This window comes from Lissotriton helveticus, chromosome 1_1 (genome assembly GCF_964261635.1).
Source record: "Lissotriton helveticus chromosome 1_1, aLisHel1.1, whole genome shotgun sequence".
Classification (NCBI taxonomy): domain Eukaryota; kingdom Metazoa; phylum Chordata; class Amphibia; order Caudata; family Salamandridae; genus Lissotriton; species Lissotriton helveticus.
The window spans coordinates 1,511,917,721-1,511,937,262 of NC_136057.1; the positions used below are offsets into that span (position 1 = coordinate 1,511,917,721).

Below are 19,542 nucleotides of genomic sequence, written 5' to 3' on the forward strand. Positions count from 1 at the left end.
CAAACACTCACCCCCAGGCAACTGATCTGGGTTTAATCCATCACCATTCTTTAGCCCACTCACCCACCCCATTTCAGACATGGCTATATGCAAATCAGTCTGACCCTGTGCCTCATGGGAACAGTCCAGCCCGAACTGCCAAGCCATGTCTTCCATGGACCGGAAACAAGCATCCTGGGACCGGTTTCGGATTCATTATCCTCATCAGCCAGGCTATCTTGAATCCAGTGGCCAAGTGAGCAAGGGACTCACGTCTGAGCATACCCTGCCACACTTAGGGCGAACAAAGCAATTCAAAAGGGGATGATGGACGGAGCGTTTGAGCAAATCAAACACTCACCCCCAGTCAACTGATCTGGGTTTAGTCCATCACCATTCTTTAGCCCACTCAGCCACCCGGTGATGGTGATGGATCAAACCCAGATCTTTTGACTGGGTGTGAGTGTTTGATTGGTTCAGATGCTCCGTCCATCACTACCCCCTTTTGTACCGCTTTGGCCGCCATAAGTGTGGCAGGGTATGCTCAGACGTGAGTCCCTTGCTCACTTTGCCACTGGATTCAAGCAAGCCGGGCTGAAGACGGCTGGAATGCCAGAAACCGGTCCTCGGAAGCTTGTTTCCGGTCCAGGGAAGGCATGGCTTGGCAGTTCGGGCTGGACTGTTCCCATGAGGCACTGGGTCAGACTGATTTGCATATAGCCATGTCTGAACTGGGGTGGCAGAGTGGGCTAAAGAACGATGATGGATCAAACCCAGATCTTTTGACTGGGTGTGAGTGTTTGATTGGTTCAGATGCTCCGTCCATCACCACCCCCTTTTGTACCGCTTTGGCCGCCATAAGTGTGGCAGGGTATGCTCAGATGTGAGTCCCTTGCTCACTTTGCCACTGGATTCAAGCAAGCCGGGCTGAAGACGGCTGGAATGCCAGAAACCGGTCCTCGGAAGCTTGTTTCCGGTCCAGGGAAGGCATGGCTTGGCAGTTCGGGCTGGACTGTTCCCATGAGGCACAGGGTCAGACTGATTTGCATATAGCCATGTCTGAACTGGGGTGGCAGAGTGGGCTAAAGAACGGTGATGGATCAAACCCAGATCTTTTGACTGGTTGTGAGTGTTTGAATGGTTCAGATGCTCCGTCCATCACCACCCCCTTTTGTACCCCTTTCCATTTAGGTCAGTCTGTTACCTTTCCTACCTTTTATCCTCCCCCTCACCCTTCCAAGGAGGAGGAGAGACTTCATCGCCTGGACCCTAGGAGGGCGGTCAGTTTTTCTCTGGACAGGACCATGGAACTAAGGCTGTATGATCAGCTCTTCTTGGGCTACATTGGACGGATGAAAGGAAAAGCTGTCCACAAACGAACACTCTCCAGGTGTATCCTCTTGTGTATCAAGATCTGCTATGCCCTGGCCAAGAAGGAGCCGCCTGAAGATAATAGAGCTCAATACACTAGAGCTAAGTCATATTCTTCTGCTTTGGCTAGAGGTGTTCCTGTTGTTGATATTTGTAAGGCAGCAACTTGGGCCTCCCTCCACACCTTTGCGAAGCATTACTGCATGGATTCTGAGTTTGGGAGGGGTGGCCATTTTGCACGTTCTGTTCTGCAAGATTTTTTGATGAAGTCAGGTTGACACCCTCCTCCGGGAGAGGTACAGCTTGGGGACTCAATTCAAAAGGTGAGGAATCCACAGGCAGATGTATTCATCCGAAGAACAGTTTACTTACCTTTAGGTAACGCTTTTTCTGGTGAATACATAATCTGCCTGTGGATTCCTCACTGACCCACTCGCCTCCACGTTGTCCTCCTGTTTATATCGAAAAAGTTGTGACTGTTTGACATGGATGGTTTTAATATGTAATTTTCATGCATTCAGTTTGTTGCTAGGACGTGCTTTGCTTACTGACTTTTCCTTTCTGTTTATGTATATACTTTATGTATTTGTATATATATTATGTATACTGTGTACACTTGTGGAAATGTTGTCGTGGAGAACTTGGCCTTATGGGCCGAGCGGCGCAGGGCACGCCTGTAATCTCCGGGTTCACCTGCCATGTCAGACAGAGACACGAGACACTCTGTTAGGCGTAGAAAATCAGGTTTATTAGCTGCAGCTAAGCACAGTTGTCCAAGAAGTACACCAATGGTAGGTTCTCAGGAGACTGCCACTTAATTCCGTGGCGCACAATCTTTTATGTCACACATATTTACAATGTCTACTTCCAAAACATACAAAACTGACAAATAGGAAAAGTTTGAAAAAAAGCTATCAAGTGTCTTGAATACGCCCTTCTTTCAGACCCCGTGTTCTCCCCTCCCCTCAAGTTAATTAATGCTAGTGCATGTAATCCAATTTGCAGGTGGCAAGACGTATTTGCGAGCATCAAAGGATAGTTGTGTAATAGGAGAATACACGGAGAGAATAGTGAAGGCCAGTCAAATAAGATAAAGAAAAGGAAGAATGGTGGGACCCAAACAGTCAACTAAGACAAGGATCAATCAGTCTAGACATGGATTAACTGACTCGGCCAGACCCTGACATCGGTTTCACAAACAAGGACAAAGGGTTACTTTTTAACAGGAGAGCCGAGCAGCTGAAAAGGCAAAATCATTATGTTCGCCGTGTCGCCTGAGTGAGGGCAACACAAAATGGCGGCTGTCACAAAATGGCGGCTGACTACGAAGCGAAGTCGAAAATCACAGAACCTCAGACCCTCCTTTTGCAATTATTCAGGCAAAACACAAAGGACTCCAGTTAATCTGAGTCAATGTCAATGGTCATGAGGTCATTGAGCTGTTGCTGCAACATCATTTTAATGTTCTCTGTTTTCTGTGACACAGGCTTTGGGACACACAAAGTGGCACAAAGACCACAGATGGCGGGACCACACTGCAAACAGAGACAGCAAGAGAAAATGATGGCTAAAATCATTCCAAGGAACGTTAACACTTTCCATCCCCATGTGGACAGTAGTCCCCAAAACCATCCCATCACAGACCAATCTCCTGTGTCCTGATGAATAGACTCGGAAATCACGTGCAACTTAGAAATGGCTTGGTATATTGTAGGGGCATTATCAGGAATGTAAATGCAGCAACTATACCCAATCAATTTACAAACTCCTCCTTTATCTGCAAGGACAATGTCGAAAACCATTCGGTTTTGCAAGGTCATAAGACGATCCGCCTGAAGTTCAGCCGTCAAATTACTCAAGGCTCCGGAAGTCACATTTATCGTAGCCTTAACAACACAAACTAGCTGTCTAATGTTTCCAGTGAGGCTAGTAATGTAACGAGTCACATTCCAACCATCATATGCTCGTTTCTCATCAACGGGAATCTTACTAATGTCGGCAATTTTAGCCATAGTCACTATTCCCTTTATCAAAGGACTATGACTATAATCTGATCCACCAGTATATACATCACCAGGAGGATATCGAAGTTGATACTGATATGCATTGGAAAACATGGCCAAATAAGCCCAAGCGGAACCTTCATATGAAAACGGGAGAACTAAATATGGCATCCCTTTCTCGCCGTTATGGGGCATAAGCCCAAAACCCAACAGTCAGTAGTATTAACTACCAGTTGATGCTGATGTAACAACTGGATGAATGAATTGTTGAAATATTCTGATCTCCTAATTTGTTCATGGTCTGGGAGTGTATAGAACTTATGCGGAGAGTTAGTAGAAGAAGGCAAAGGAACAGAAGTTGGAGCAGGTGCTTGCTGCATAGTGTGGACAATCCATCCCACACAGGCTAATAACATACATAAACATACTAAAATACACAATGCTACGCCACATCTATTAAACAATAATTGTTTGTACTTCATTTGCATTGCAACTTTTTTATCATTCCCTTCCACTTTATTATCCATTCTCTAAAGGCGTTGCTCACGGTAATCTTCCTGGATCACTTAGTTGTGGTTATTAGCCGTCCTATGACACTGCAAGTCCTGATGACCTAGGTCACTACTCGGGTCACAGCCTAAGACTCATACCGTGACCCTGCAACTTGATGGATAGTGAAAAGGAAATGTCTTTCAAAAAGAAAGTAATCAAAGAAAAAGAAAACAAAGTTCAATTGTCTTTCGGCAACCTGGGTCTTAGGTTGTACCGTGTCTTGCCAGGTATCGTTTGGTCTCGAAACAAAGTCTCTGGGTTAGTCGTGTCTAGTCGCAAATGTGGAGGTACAGCTTCTTGCAGCACGTCATCATCTTCTTTCTCAGAACTTGTCCAGTCCAGGCGTGCACTACTGAAAGGTACAAATCGGGGTACTTTTTCGCTCTCACTATCATCTACGCCTTCTTGGACCCACTGGTCATAAGGTAAAGGCAAGGGTACCCTCTTACAGTACATGCCGTGGACCCAGTTTTTCTTTCCAACAACTTAACTGCTGTACGGGTTACAAGAAGCACGTGTCGCGGCAGCCCCCAACGAGGTTCCAGATTCTTCTTCCTCTGGATGTTTTTTACGCAGACAAAGTCGCCAGGTTGAATGCAATGACCTGGATCTGAGGAAGCGTCCCGCAAAGCGTTTTGAACCCGTTGATGAATAACACGTCATTTAGTGGTGAGGTCATGTAAATAATCAACCAACAATGGGTATGGAATATCAGAATACTTTTTAGGTCGAGGGACTCCCTAAACATTGGCTGGGCGTCCAAAAACGACCTCATAAGGGCTAAGTCCTAAACGAGAATGTACAGTTGTTCTCGTAGAGAGAAGTGCCAAAGGTAAGGCGTCGGGCCAAGCAAGACCCGTGCTGGCCTGAATCTTCGCTAGTTTGAGCTTGAGAGTGCCATTATAGCACTCTACCAAAACCGCTGACTGAGGATGGTTTGCCGCATGGAATTTCTGCCTAATACCAAGACCCGCACACACCTTCTGCATAATTTGACCCACAAATTCACTTCCATTGTCAATCCAGAAAATGTGCGGTATACCAAACCTCGGGAAGAATTCCTTCAAGAGGACTTTAGCAGTGGACAAGGCAGTATTATCCTTTAGGGGGTAGGCCTCGATCCATCTGGAAAAGGCACAGACCACCACTAGGACATACTTGAGGTTATTGGAACGTTCCATATGGATGTAGTCTATTTGTAAAACCTCAAAAGGATACGTAGGGGGAGCAAAATGACCTGCCGGAGTTGCTGTTCCCTCTCCAGGATTATGCATCAAACAAACAATACAATGCTTTACCACATTCTCCGCACATTTAGGAATACCTTCATTCTGCCATACTGGAGCCAGAAGCTTACATATTCCTTTCGCACTGATATGAGCCGGACCATGCGCCATAGTAACTACAGGCAGTACATAGGCATCTGGTAACAACCAACGTTGGTGTTCTGACAATTCCGTCCAACACCCTGTTGTGTCCAACATTCCCGTACTCTCTCTCCACTTACTTAATTCCTTCTCAGTTGCTTCTTCTTGAATCATTTTCACACTTTCCACTGTGTCCTCACACATACCTACTTCTCTAACCCATCCTGCAACATACATACGACTCTTAACATCTTTCGCTGTTTCTTTTGCTACCTCGTCTGCAAAAGCATTCCCACGACCCACATTATCAGTGATCCTTTTATGTGCACTACATTTCACAATCGCTATTTGGATAGGCAAGGAAAGTGATTCGAGAAGGTCAGTAACCAACTGACCATGCTGTATTTTAGTCCCATGGGAAGTAAAGAATCCTTTTTCCTTCCACAAGCGACAGAAACTATGAGCCACGCCAAAGGCGTATTGGCTATCGGTGTAAACAGTCACTCTCTTTCCTTTTGCCAACACACACGCTCTCGTCAGTGCAATCAACTCAGCTGCTTGTGCTGAATTATGTGTAATACGTGCAGTTTCTACTACTGTATACAAAGTGGTAACAGCATAGGCTGTAGTCGTATCACCATTAGGAAGCTTAAAACACGACCCATCTACCCATAAGATCCCATCCGGATCCACGAGTGGTGTATCTTTTACATCTATTCTGCCTTTCGTTTCCTCCTCTGTACGAAGAAAACAATCATGCTGATCTTGTATATCTTCTCCTTCTGGATTAGGTAACAATGTTGCTGGATTTAAAACATTACATCGCTTGATATGTATGTGACTAGCTAAAAGCGTCAACTCATACCCAGACAAGCGAGCACTCGTAAGATGTTGCGTTTTTGTTCTGTTCAAGAGAGTATCCACTGCATGTGGTACCATAACAACAAGAGTGTGATCCAATACCAATCCAGCAGATTGACTAATAGAAATCGCCGCTGCTGCTGTTGCTCTGAGACAACTAGGCAATGCCTTGGCTACTGGATCCAATGTAGCCAAAAAATAGGCCCATGGCCTTTGCTTGTCTCCAAATTGTTGTGTTAAAACTGACAATGCACAACCTTCTCTTTCATGCACATAGAGTGTGAAAGGCTTACTATAATCTGGAGTACCCAACACAGGAGCAGAACACAAAGCAGTACGTAAATCAGAAAAACTCTTCTGACATTCGTCAGTCCAAGGAAGAGGTTGGGGTGTGTCTTTCAGAGTAAGTGCCAACAGAGGTTTAGCCAACAAAGAAAAATTTGGAATCCACTGTCTACAATAAGAGGTAATGCCCAAAAAGGCACGCACTTCCTTTTGTGTGCATGGTACAGATATTCGTGAAATTGCATGAATACGTTCTGGGGTCATCGCCTTCCCTCCTTCGACAAGAGATTACCTAAATAGGTAACCTCTTGGCGGCAATATTGTCCCTTTTATAGGTGACACCTTAAGATGTAAATCAGACAAATGACGCAAAAGCGAAACAGTCGCATTTTTACAAACATCCTCTGAATCGGCAGCCACTAACAAGTCATCCACATACTGAATAAGAGTAGCACCTGGAGGCAAAGAGAAAGCATCCAGCTGGGACTTCAAAGCTTGGCTATAAATGGAGGGGCTCTCACCATAGCCTTGAGGTGTGCGTTGAAATCTAAAACTTCGGCCTCCGAGAGAGAAACCAAAGAGATCCCTACTTTCCTCAGCAATAGGAATGCTAAAGAAAGCATTCTTGAGATCAATAACTGAGAACCAAACAGCCAAAGCAGGTATCATTGTGAGCAAAGCAGTAATATCCGGGACAACAGGAAACTGAGGGACAACAATTTTGTTGACCTCTCGACTATCAATCACAAAACGATATACAGGAGGCTTAGAAGGATCAGTACGTTTAAGAACAGGCAAAACAGGACTGTGGCAAACATTTCCTCTTGTTTCTTCAACAACACCCTTCTGAACTAAATCATACACAATAGCCAACAGAGCTCTTTCGCCATCGTTAGAAATCTTATACTAAGGAATACGTTGCAATTGAACATCGGGTTTGATAGTAATCACGTAAGGTGGAATCTTGAGCAAACCAACATCATTCGGACCCGTGGCCCAAAGCGTAGCAGGAAGTGAACGCAATTCAAGTGATAGTTGATCCTTAGACAAATACATAGGAGAGACCAATTTATCACCCAAAGTAAGATGTACACCAGAGGGGAAACAATACAACGTTGCATGTAGACGTTTCAATAAATCCAAACCCAACAAATTCTCACCGCAACGTTAAAATGAGCGGGGCTTCCAAATCCTAAGGACCAATAGAGAGGGGCAAAGGACAAGAAACCGGGTTGCTAACTGGGGCGCCAGAGAATCCTACAGAAACATTTGTTAAGCCAGACAAGGGTAACCCAGGGAGTTTGGAGTGAATAATAGAACTTCTCATTGCACCAGTATCCAAAAGAAATGGCTCTGAAACACCCAATGCAACAACGTTAACATAAGGCCCATCCTGATCCACTGGAACTGATACTACTCCCTTTCTTTGTCTACGGCTGTCCTAGCTAGTATGAAAATTAGGATTTTCGCTCTCAATACAATAAGCGTCATTGTAATATTGTGCAGACTGAGAATTCTGCTGATCAAAATAATTCATAGTATTCTAAGGGGGAAAGGAACGCTGTCCTTGAGACAACGCACCTCGCCCTCTACCCCTAGGTGTTGACTGAAAACCACCACGCCCTCGTGGCAATGATATTCCACCAGTACGCTGCAATAAAACCGGACAACTATTCTTGAAATGACCTTCCTCTTTACAATAGGCACATTGATTAGGACCCAACAAAGGTCGCGGAACAAAAGGTGCAGGTTTCTGTAACAATCTCTGAAACTGTGGAGGCTGTTGCAATTGACGCTGAGCAGAACGAGGGGGATAAGCTTGTTGCAAAAGAACCTTCGTTTTCAACTCTTTAGTCTTTTTCTCCACTGTATCCTTTTCTTCCTTATCCCTATTCTCGTAGTACTGAGCAGTGGCTAATATCTGGGCAGACGAAGAAACCGCCCACGAACTCTCGGAATCTTTCAATTTATGCGATAATTCGGGAAGTAAATTAAATACAGATTTATCCACAAATAATCGTTGTCCACCCTCAGTACTCATATCTTGACCACTGTGGTCGATGAACATCTCTTCAAGACGAGTAAAGAAATCAGAGACACTCATCTTTCTTCCGTTTACATGCAGCTAACTTATCCCAATTAACTCGTAGGGCGGGCATCATCGTTTTCATTTAGAGCTATTTTTCTACCAGGCAACTCTGTAATCAAATCATCGGGTTTAACACCACCTACTTGTGCTGCATCTGCGGCAGTTAAAACAGCTCAATTACCACCTAAAGCTTGGTCGTGGTCTTCCCTACGAATCCGAGCCCATAATGCTTGAGGGACTACATTTCCCACCAGCAAATCAATATCTGCTAAATTCATAATACACCCATCAACAGTCTGGGACAACTCATTGTAATATCCAGCAGGATTTTTACAAGGGTCCGGTAAAGACTGTTTAAGCGCCAGAACTTCAGATCTTTTCCAAGGGACATGTACCCTTATAAGCTGGAAATGAGCAGGGACAGCTAAAACATTGCCTGCCTGTGGAACCGCATCTCTCCATATTGGAGGAACTTCTGGCATAGGATAGTGTTTCACTTTATGCCTTACTGCAGGATCAGGTTCAAGAGAAGCTTGAGAGAAAAAGGAAGACCTAAAAGTGACAAGTGTTCGAACAGCATCCTCGACATCGGAACCCACAATAAGTCCTTTATCAAATTTAGCCTGTATATCAAACAAATCCTGAGGAGGTAAATCCAAATCCATATCACCCCATCCTTTAACAAGAATATTACACATAGCATTAAAAACATATCGCTGCGTAGGCGCATTCCACTGAAGAAAAGTATCCAGGATATCGCGCACATTATACTGTGGACCACTCATGATCCAATTGTGAGCGAGAGAGTCTAACCTAATTTGCTCGTCTGTATCCGGAATTTGACTACAGGATTGTCTTTGGGACGAAGCAGGAGTCAAATTAAGAGACCCGAAGAAAGGTAACAAAACACCAGAAACAGTATCAACTAATCGTTGATGAGCCGTAGGAGAATCTGACAGTAAGACCGGAGACAACATGTTAAGCACAGCAGGAGAAGAACTATCAGTAGTAAAAGAAACTGACGGTGAAGGAGACTGAGGTACAGAAGTCGGTGGCAAAGGAGATGGAGGTGGAATTACTGGAAGAGGCAATTGTGGAAGAACCGGAACAACTGGTTGAACAACAGGTTGCTGAACAACAGGTTGTAATGGGGGTGCATTAGCACCTAATACATAAGGTGGAGGTTATCTCAACAAATGAGACATTAAAGGATCTTCGTCAAGATATTTACTCTTTGTGGAAGGAGGATAACATCTATCTATTGCCATACGATGCTGTCGTTCCGAGATTTCATTCATTTGATCAGTCTCATTATTATAAACTGTTGGGCAGCTTGTAAAATCGTCATATCATTCGCTTTCTTATCTTTCTTCGCCTGTTTAATTTCTTTCTGTTTGGCTTCCTTACGCCATAGGCGGAAAGAGTCAAACATTGCCGGCCGGGCTTTTCTTTTAAACAATATTACTTCTAAGTTGTCTAATATGTCAGGCTCAAAGCTACCATTTTGTGGCCATTGCAGAACACCATCTTTCTTTGTATATCGAATCCATGTTTCATTAAAGATAATAGGGACAAGACCATGTTTCGAATAGAGCTCATAAGTGGGAGTTCCAACCGGAGGAATTGGACAAGAGTCCTCTAGCCGGGAATCCCTAGTACAATTAAAACAGCAACATTTCTTAAACTTACTAAGCCCAGGCATTTCGTAACGAACTGGACTATTCACAAACTTCAAGGGGTTTAAGGCAATTATCACAGCACAAACGTACTTACCCCTTGGCTTCGACTAATGCATGAGTCGAATAACAAAAAACAAAACAAAAGAGTGGGCGCTACCCACGAATACTTAACTAAATATTTTCTCACGCCAACAGGTGTCCGTCTAACGTCTCGCGATACCAATAATCACCAGAGGGCCAAGGCAGGGCGACAGTCAGGGCACCAGCTGTCGGAAACAAGTAGCCGCGCTGCAAAAGACTTTCGGTCCACTTTCGACATACAGGGGTCGCTTGACGTGGTTCGCGAATCCTCCAGAATTTTCTTGCGAGGCTCCTCACGACCTTCGGGCTGAACCGCTACCACTGAAGTCGCCCACATGTTGGGCGCCAGTTGGAGAACTTGGCCTTATGGGCCGAGCGGCGCAGGGCACACCTGTAATCTCCGGGTTCACCTGCCTTGTCAGACAGAGACACGAGACACTCTGTTAGGCGTAGAAAATCAGGTTTATTAGCTGCAGCTAAGCACAGTTGTCCAAGAAGTACACCAATGGTAGGTTCTCAGGAGACTGCCACTATATTCCGTGGCGCACAATCTTTTATGTCACACATATTTACAATGTCTACTCCCAAAACATAAAAAACTGACAAATAGGAAAAGTTTGAAAACAAGCTATCAAGTGTCTTGAATACGCCCTTCTTTCAGACCCCGTGTTCTCCCCTCCCCTCAAGTTAATCAATACTAGTGCATGTAATCCAATTTGCAGGTGGCAGGACGTATTTGCGAGCCTCAAAGGATCAATCAGTCTAGACATGGATTAACTAACTCGGCCAGACCCTGACATTGGTTTCACAAACAAGGACAAAGGGTTACTTTTTAACAGGAGAGACGAGCAGCTGGAAAGGCAAAAACACTATGTTTGCCGTGTCGCCTGAGTGAGGGCAACACAAAATGGCGGCTGTCACAAAATGGCGGCTGACTACGAAGCGAAGTCGAAAATCACAGAACCTCAGTCGGTCCACCCGTTTGCCTTGAGGGCACTGAAAAAATGAGTGGAACTGACGTCAGCACGCCAACGCTGTCATCTTATGGCTCCGGTGATGTCATACGGAGCCGCGAGCAGAGCCATGCCGTAGAATGCTTTCGCAGGGGTAATTCAAAAGGTGAGGAAACACACGCAGATACTGTATCTACCAGAAATAGCGTTACAAAAGGTAAGTAACTTGTTCTTTAGTGCAACTAAACGTACTACAAATTGTAGCTTGCGAACAGGCCCCATAGTGTTCTGCAACACTATGGGTATGAATGATTCGGATTTTTTATGATTTGGATATATTCCTACATCTTTTTCTTGAGGGATCTAATCGTATTACCTATAAAAGGCCATGATAGCAAGGACATTCTATAAAAAAATAATGTAGTATAGCATAGTAAATTTAAAGAAGGGCTAGCTACTGAATTCTTTTCAGACACTGCATCTGAAACATGTTTTTATAAACGAGAAATTCACCCATTCAGCAGTGAAAACATTTATAAAAATTAATTTCATACTGGGTGTGACTGATAGCCATGTTAAAGACTTTGGAATTGTATTTTTTGAGTTAACTAGGAAAGTGAATAATATAAGGAAGGACGTCTGTTGGATGTAATCTGTCGACAGAATTGCAAGGGTGTCTAATAAATTACACATTGTAATTACACAAAGTTTTCACATATTTTGACTATGTGCTTTATTGGGTAAAACTTTTAAACTGGCCAGGCTGGGAAATGTGGGTAGATGTTTTAGGATGTAAATCTCAAACTGTTTACTTTCAACATTGTTGGAGTGCCAAACAGTCACAGTTTTGTAAGTATGGTAAAAAAAATCCTGAGACTTTTTTGTATTTCCTCTCTTTTCTTAGAATTGTAGTGGATGGATTTGGTCAGCCAGTTGCCATACCAGGACGCCCTACAACAGCATATGGCTATCGTCCTGATGAACCTTACTATTACAGCTTTGGGACGCGATAGAAAATGTATGGGAATTGTTTTCCTGCTTGTCAAACAGTTTGGATGAAGATTGGAAACAAACAATGAATCAACAGAATGTCGAAGACTTTCTTTTACATGTGTTACCTGCATATTTTTCCTCTATTCGATTTTCTCCTATCCCCTTCCCTACTAATCATCTCTCCAGTACTTAATTTCTCTGCAGTGTTTGTTGCACTTATCCCATCATAAGTCCTGTGCTGTCACCATTACAAACCGTGTCTAGCCACAAATCTCGAAGAATCCTTTGGTTGATTTTTTTTTTACAGTTTTGTTTTATAGCTCAATCTAACGTCTTAACAATTAGAATGCGCAGTGCACTATACATATAGTGTGGTTGTGGCAATTTATTAAACTTGCTTGGTCTGAGTGGCTGATTGTTCTGTTTCGGCTCCCTGGACTTCTAAGGATGAGTGCTCCTTTTAGCTTCCACTTCTTTTGCTGTCCTTCCTCTTCTTTAATTGTCCTTCCTCTCAGCTTCATTCAAGGGTCATGCAGGGTGCTGTGCATAAAGGCTGCTTTTGAGGTCATGGAATCAGAGAATGCAGATGCACACATAATACAGTTAGACTTTTACCTGGAATGCATGGCTGGGTACAAAACTATTTTACATGTGTCCTACAAATATCTGTTTTGCACTTGCTGCTGCTGTCTTGTTCCTGGCTTACCCTTTATGCAGTTCTTGTTACAAACCATGACTGTTTGAAGACCTCACAGAATGTATTGGTTTTTTTTTGTTCACTGTTGGTATTGTTGTCCATCCGATATGTTTGACATCACTCATGATGTCTGACAAATATTAATGAGGTGGCGCATAAGTGAGCAATGGGTGAACGGAGAGGTGCTCTTATCTTTAGACAGAGAGCACAGTGATTTCTGATGCATACATCTGGCTGTGGATTCCTCGCCTTTTGAATTACCCCAATGTGCAGCATTCCGCTGACACTTTTTCTCCATAGCTCTCCCACGCCAATGAGGAGATCACAATGTACCTTCTCTGCACGCAATTCTGTGTGATGTCATCGGAGCCATAAGAAGACCGTGTTGGCGTGTTGACGTCCGATCCCTTTTTTCAGCCCTGTCGATGAGTAACAGTTTTTTCCAGGCTCTCCATTTCTGGGAGATTTCTTCGGTATTTTTTGCTGCAACTTTGTAGCTGTTGGAGATGTCTCCTCCAAGGAAGTCAGGTTTTAAGCCTTGTAGGGAATGCAGTGGTCAAATGTCCCTCACTGACCCGTATGAGGATTGCCTCTGTGGTTTGTCATCGGACCACGGTTATGAAACTTGTTTGTCGGGTAGACAAATGAATCCTAAGGCCTTGAAGGAAAAGGAGGCTACGTTTATGGCCAGAGCCAAGAAGCAGAAGAGGGGTTATCGTAGGTCTCGACATGATTACGGGAGTACAGGCCAGAGACAACACACATGAGAACGACACCCACCTAGGCCTCTACTGATACGCATTTAAGCGAACACGGATTCAAGGACCCTCGTACTCTTCACCCAAAATTTCCCTCTCAATGTTCATGGTCCCATTGGTTACAGCTAAATCCGACGAGGTTACAGCCATATGACACAAGACGATCGCTGTATGTACATCTATGCTTAGTTTTGATACCCTTTGATTGTGTCAAAATGTGTAATGATCTTGTGCCTTACCCCCTCCGGGGGGCATGTTATGAGAAAATTGAATAAAAAGATTTAAACAAAATAAATCGTAGGTCTCGACCTTGTTTGAATTTATTGTCTCCCCATACTTCAAGATCTTCTAAGAGGAAGATTAAGAGGAATCGACGCAGTGGGTCTCAGCGTCGCTCATCTAAAGAGGAGTCTCTGAAGTCGGTGCCCCGAGTCCAAGATCTCAACATAGGGATGATATCTCTCTGTGTCCGAGAATGTCTCCTGCTTTGTCTCCGGCTCCGAGATCGAACACTCCTCCTCTGGCTTCAAAGCCTGTGACTTTACCTCCAGCACGAAGGCTGTGACTCCAGCACCGGGCCAAGGACTCTGACTCTTCAGCCGTAGCCAGATGTGGTGCTTCCTCCTACTGCGACAGAGCCCTCGAACCAGGATCGGGAACATCCGACATTCCCGACTTCAGGCTCGGATACTTCCAACTCTCCTAATGTTATGTTGGGAATTTTTGCAAGGGCTGCAACCCCATCTGGTGCACCTGTGGGCCCCATGGGTCCTCTTGCCTAGTCACTTGGAGGTTTTCCACCTCACTTCCAGTAGACACCTTTCTTGCCATTCATGCGTATGTCTCCTTTGGCCTGGCATCCTCCAGCACCAAGACTGCAGACGCTGTTGCTATTTCAGGGAGGGCATGATCCTTTACTGAATGAGCCATCTCCAGTGCTGTCTGAATCCGAACGGGTGCCAGGTCATCCACAACTAACTCCCTGATTCTGCCTTTGGATTGTCCTGCGACACTGGGGCCAAAGTCAGCGGTGCCGCAGATGCCGAGAATCCGATCTCGTAGGGAGGCTCATGGGATGTTAGAAAGAGGAAAGGTATCATGAAGAATATGAAGGTGCCGAAGAAGGTGAAACTGTGGATTTGGATCCAGATTTTGATGGCTTGCAGGAGGCGAGTGGATTGGATACCTCCCCTGAGTGGGAGTTGGTGTCGCCTAAGCGTTTGCCACCTCAAGAAGTGACGTCTGAGTGATAACTCAGTGATAAGAAAGGCTGCATAATTATTGGACTTGCCTCTTCCATCTGCCGAGTTAAAGTCTAATTTCCTTACTGAAGAACTTCATTTGGGTACCTCTTCATCAGAGCCATTATTGCCAATCAGTGAGGATTTAACAGAGCCTACCTTGAAGATCTGGCAAAAGGCTATGACCTCTGCTGCAGTTTCTAGGTCCAGAAGATATAAAGTAGCTCCTGGAGACCCAGGATTTAAGTCCTCTCACCCTTCACCCGAGAGTCTAGTAGTTAAGGCTTCTTGCTCCTCCAAGTTGTCTGAGGCTTTTTCCCTTCTGCGCCTGCTGATTTGGTGTCCAAAAGGATGGAGCAGTCAGCCGAAAAGATCTTTCCATCTGAGAAACTCATCTGGGTGATCTGGAGGTCAAAGGGCTCTAGAGGAAAGATTGTTGAACATCAATATTTTTGAATTGCAAGTGATACGTCTGGCTCTCAAGGCCTTCCTACCTTCCCTTTGTAGTCAGTCAGTTCAGGCCTTAACAGACAGCACTACTGCTATGTGGTATATTAACAAACAAGGAGGAGTAGGGTTGTATCTTCTCTGCAGGACCATCAGATTTGCAAATCACTTAGCCGGAGTCCTGATTGTACATGCGGACATTATCATTCAGAAGTGTTCACCAAACCGCAAGTGGCTCCTCCATCCGGATGTGGTACTTCACATTTTCGAGATGTGGGGGTTTCCTCAGTTGGACTTGTTTGCCACGCTTGAGAACGAGCACTGCCTGTCATTCTGCAGTCTCTAGTATCTGATGCGAGGAACGTTGGGGGATGCATTTCAGTTAGATCGCGGCTCCCACCTTCTTTATGTGTGTCCTCCATTCCCTTGATTCCTCAAGTTCGAAGGAATATTCGCCAAAACCGGGCCCAAGTCATATTAGGAGCTCCGGATTGGCAGAGAAGGGTATGGTACACAGATCTTCTTTACCTCTCTTTGTGCCCTCCGCTCCATCTCCCTTTCAGGGAGACCTCCTCTCGCAATCATAGGGGAAGTTCTACACCCCCACCTCCAGGGCCTGGCCTTCATGCCTGGAGATTGAACTGGGCAACCAGGTTCTTTTTCTCTTCCTCCTGATATGGTGGACATTATTTTATCAGCCCAAAGACACTCCACCAAGATGGTCTTTGTCGGCAAGTCAGTGAAATGTGTTAAATGGTGTGGAGAGAAATCAGTTGACCCTTTGAAACCCATTTGTCAGAGGTTTAAAATTTTGCGCTATCCCTGGTGCAACAAGGTTGCGCTGTTGCAACTGTTAAAGGTTACTTATCTGCCATGTCGGATTTCTTTGTTTGCCGGATCATCATTCACTTTTAAATCCTCTATAGTTATGAGATTTGTTAAGGGTTAATAGGTTTCCTCCCGCTCCGTGTATTGTGCCTCAGTGGGATCTTAATCTTGTTCTTACGTTTCTAATAGGTTCGCCTTTTGAACCCTTGCATAGCTGCCTGTTAAGGATTCTCGCTTTCAAAACTTTATTTTTAGTTGCAATTACATCTGTTAGAAGGGTGAGGGAATTACAGGCTCTTAGCTCCAAGCTTCCTTTTACATAATTCCATGTGGATAAGATGGTTCTTATGACCAAAGCAGCTTTCCTCCCTAGGGTGGTCAGGCCGATCCACTTGGGGCGGTCCATTACCTAACCTGCTTTCTACCATCCCCCACATCCATCTAAGGAGAAGGAGAGACTTAATCATTTGAACCCCCAGAAGTCAGTGAGCTTCAGACTGGTCAGAACCAAAGAGTTCATACTGGATGACCAGCTATTCATCAAATATGTGGGCAAGATGAAGGGCAAGACTGTCCACAAAAGAACTTCACCCAGGTGGATAATCCTGTGCATCACAATTTGCTATGCTATGGCTAAGGAGGAGCCACCTGAAGGTATTTGTGCTCCTTCTACCAGAGCTAAATCATCATCTTCTGCTTTTTGCTACAGGTGTCCTTGAGATTGACATTTGCAAAGTGGCAGCTTGGACCCCCCTGAACACTTTTGAAAAGCATTATTGCTTGGATTCAGAAGCGAGGATGGATGGTAATTTTGCTTGTTCTGTGTTATAGAAGTTATTGGTTTAGGCAGGAAGGTACCCTCCTCCGAGTGCGGGACTGCTTTGGGATTCTTTTCAAAGGGTGAGGAGTCCACAGGCAGATGTATCCATCATAAGAATGAGTTACTTACCTTTAGTAATACTTTTTCTGGTGGATACAGTATCTGCCTGTGGATTACTCACTGACCCACCTGCCTCCCTTTTGCCCGTCTTATATCTTTCTTATGAATGTTTCTCAAGAGATTTTCTATTTAAGTTAGGAGGATGCTTTGATTTGGAGATTCTATTGCATGTTGTTACTTCCTTGTTCTGTTTTGTATTGTATACTTGTGGAAATGTTATTGGTTCACCCTTTTGCCACGAAGTCGTAGAAAAAAATAGGTGGTACTGACTTCAGCACACTAAGAGGTCTTCTTATTGCTCTGATGACATCATGCAGAGTCGCATGCGGAGCTGATACATTGTGACGTGTTTATTGACGTGGGAGAGCTATGGAGAAACATTTCCGTGGAATGCTGCACATTGGAGTGATTCAAAAGGTGAGGAATCCACTAGCAGATACTGTATCCACCAGAAAAAGCATTACTAAAGGTAAGTAGCTTAATTGTTATGGATGATGGTTCTAACAGATAGATATTCAGGGTAAAGTTGTGTCAAGTGGTGGCACCAACTAGCACTCCAGATCCTTAGAAGCTGAGACTTTCCATCCAGACTCTTTCTACAATGGATGCAGTAGAAGAGTGTCCACTTCAGTTATGATGGTGCAGCAGGGTAAGCAGTTGTAGGAAGGAGGGACATTAGAGATTCACCTGGATGACTCGAATTACTGTCATCTTATGTAGATTAGGGTGGAGACAGGGATGTTAAGAATGGGTCTGAGTCTGCAGGGCTGGACTTGAAACAATGTTGGCCTTTTCACAAGCCTAGAGGTGAATATTAGGCACTAGGAATAGCCGCCCACATATTTCTACTATTGAGCCTTAGTAAACGATTGTGGGTAAGTGGTAATCTAGTGAAGCTGGTGGAGGTCAATACCCTGTAGTCCAGTGGCGGCTGCATCCATGCAGAAAAGCTTGTATTGGGTAATACACAGTAGAGGTAATCCCAGTGAACCCTGTGACAATACCTAGAGCTGATAATCCCCAAAGTCCAAGGGCTGCTGTAGCTACCCAGTGAAGCTGGTAGTGAATTTAGCCCAATATGAATATCCCACGAAGATGGTTTTGGATATAGCATGGTTATTAATATATATGTTACTACCCGATATGAGACACTGGAGTGATTTGGGATGGGAGAACATGCTATTCCTTTAGAGCCCAGCATTAGTGATGTAATTAGATATAATAGGTCTCATTATACACAGGATTTCCGCTCATTAGCATGCTTTTTCTAATATTAAACCTATTATTGCAATATTGTGCAGACTATAGTAATAATGTTACTTTCATATGTTCAAGGTAGTGGGCTGCTGCATGCTATTCTTAATATCGTCATGCATAAGGCACTAGTTGTCATGCCATTTGTAATGTAGATGTCATGCCATTAGTGAATGGTATTTCATTCCATCATTTGTGGGATACATTCTGTTACCTAAAGCAACATAAAGTTCTGTTTTGTGTAAGAGATATGGACATTTAAAAGATAGTGTAAATCTGTGTATGGAGGAGTCACTAATATTTAAGAGGCACAGTCGTGTATTTTGTGGTTCATGCATATTCCCGAAGGATCTTGTTCACAACCGACATTAAAGATTATGCAGGGTGTAAAAGGTGTGCAATGATAATTCATCATTTGTCAAATGAGGAACGACAATCTCTGAAATCCAGGGACGAAAGGTACTAACTCACAGACGTTTCTATTCAGTAATAGCCAGGAGCTGTAATTCCAACGAAGGTGGTAATGGATTATATCTAAGAGCAATAAACTCTTCGATCAAGATTCTGTCGTAGGTACCCAGTGGAGCTGGTTGACTTAAGTCCTCTAAACAGAGGCTAAAACGGAAATCCCAGGTGAGATTAAACCTGCCTAGGATTTATTAAAGTGTAAGAGATTACCTGGAGTTATGGTGTTGTAGATACAGAGTCTCTGGCCCTAGGCCCGAAGCAGGAGTGGTGCCCTAAAGCGGATAGTGGTTCAGTGGATGCCCTAACTGGGTATGAATGTTTATATGGGGCGCTTTAAACTAATCCCCTCTGATAAACATTTTTATTGTCCACCCCAATCTTCACCCCCTCCCCCCACCCCGCCCACCATTGCTGTTCCTGTCTTCACCTCCACCTCCAAACTCTCAAGTGACATCGGCTTCTCCCGGGCCACAGCTGCTCTCTGTAAAAGGCACACTCAAATTTTGACTTCAGTTCTGTTGTTTCAAAAGCCAAACCTTTGCAAAATGTCCACCATGCATGTGTACACATACACAGTGGCCATCAGCATTTCTTATGTTTAACGGCCACCTCGTAGTTGTCTTTTAAATGAACATAAAATCAATTTCAAGGTGGCTGGCATGCATTGCAGCCAACTTGTAATGGAGTTTGTTTTTC

The 19,542-nt window shown here is 44.3% G+C and overlaps 2 protein-coding genes across 2 annotated transcripts in view; one reads left to right on the plus strand and one right to left on the minus strand.

Annotated features, from left to right (window-relative positions):
• Nucleotides 1-18,770, plus strand: part of KIFAP3 (kinesin associated protein 3) — a 1,290,910-nt gene extending 1,272,140 nt beyond the window's left edge. The window contains exon 20 of the mRNA XM_078686865.1: nt 12,125-18,770. Coding sequence (XP_078542991.1) covers nt 12,125-12,233 — 109 coding nt within the window. The 3' untranslated portion in view covers nt 12,234-18,770. The remainder of the gene's footprint in view (nt 1-12,124) is intronic.
• The window catches only part of LOC144828578 (zinc finger protein 567-like), a 548,232-nt gene that overhangs the window by 192,184 nt on the left and 336,506 nt on the right, over nt 1-19,542 (minus strand). The window lies entirely within an intron of this gene.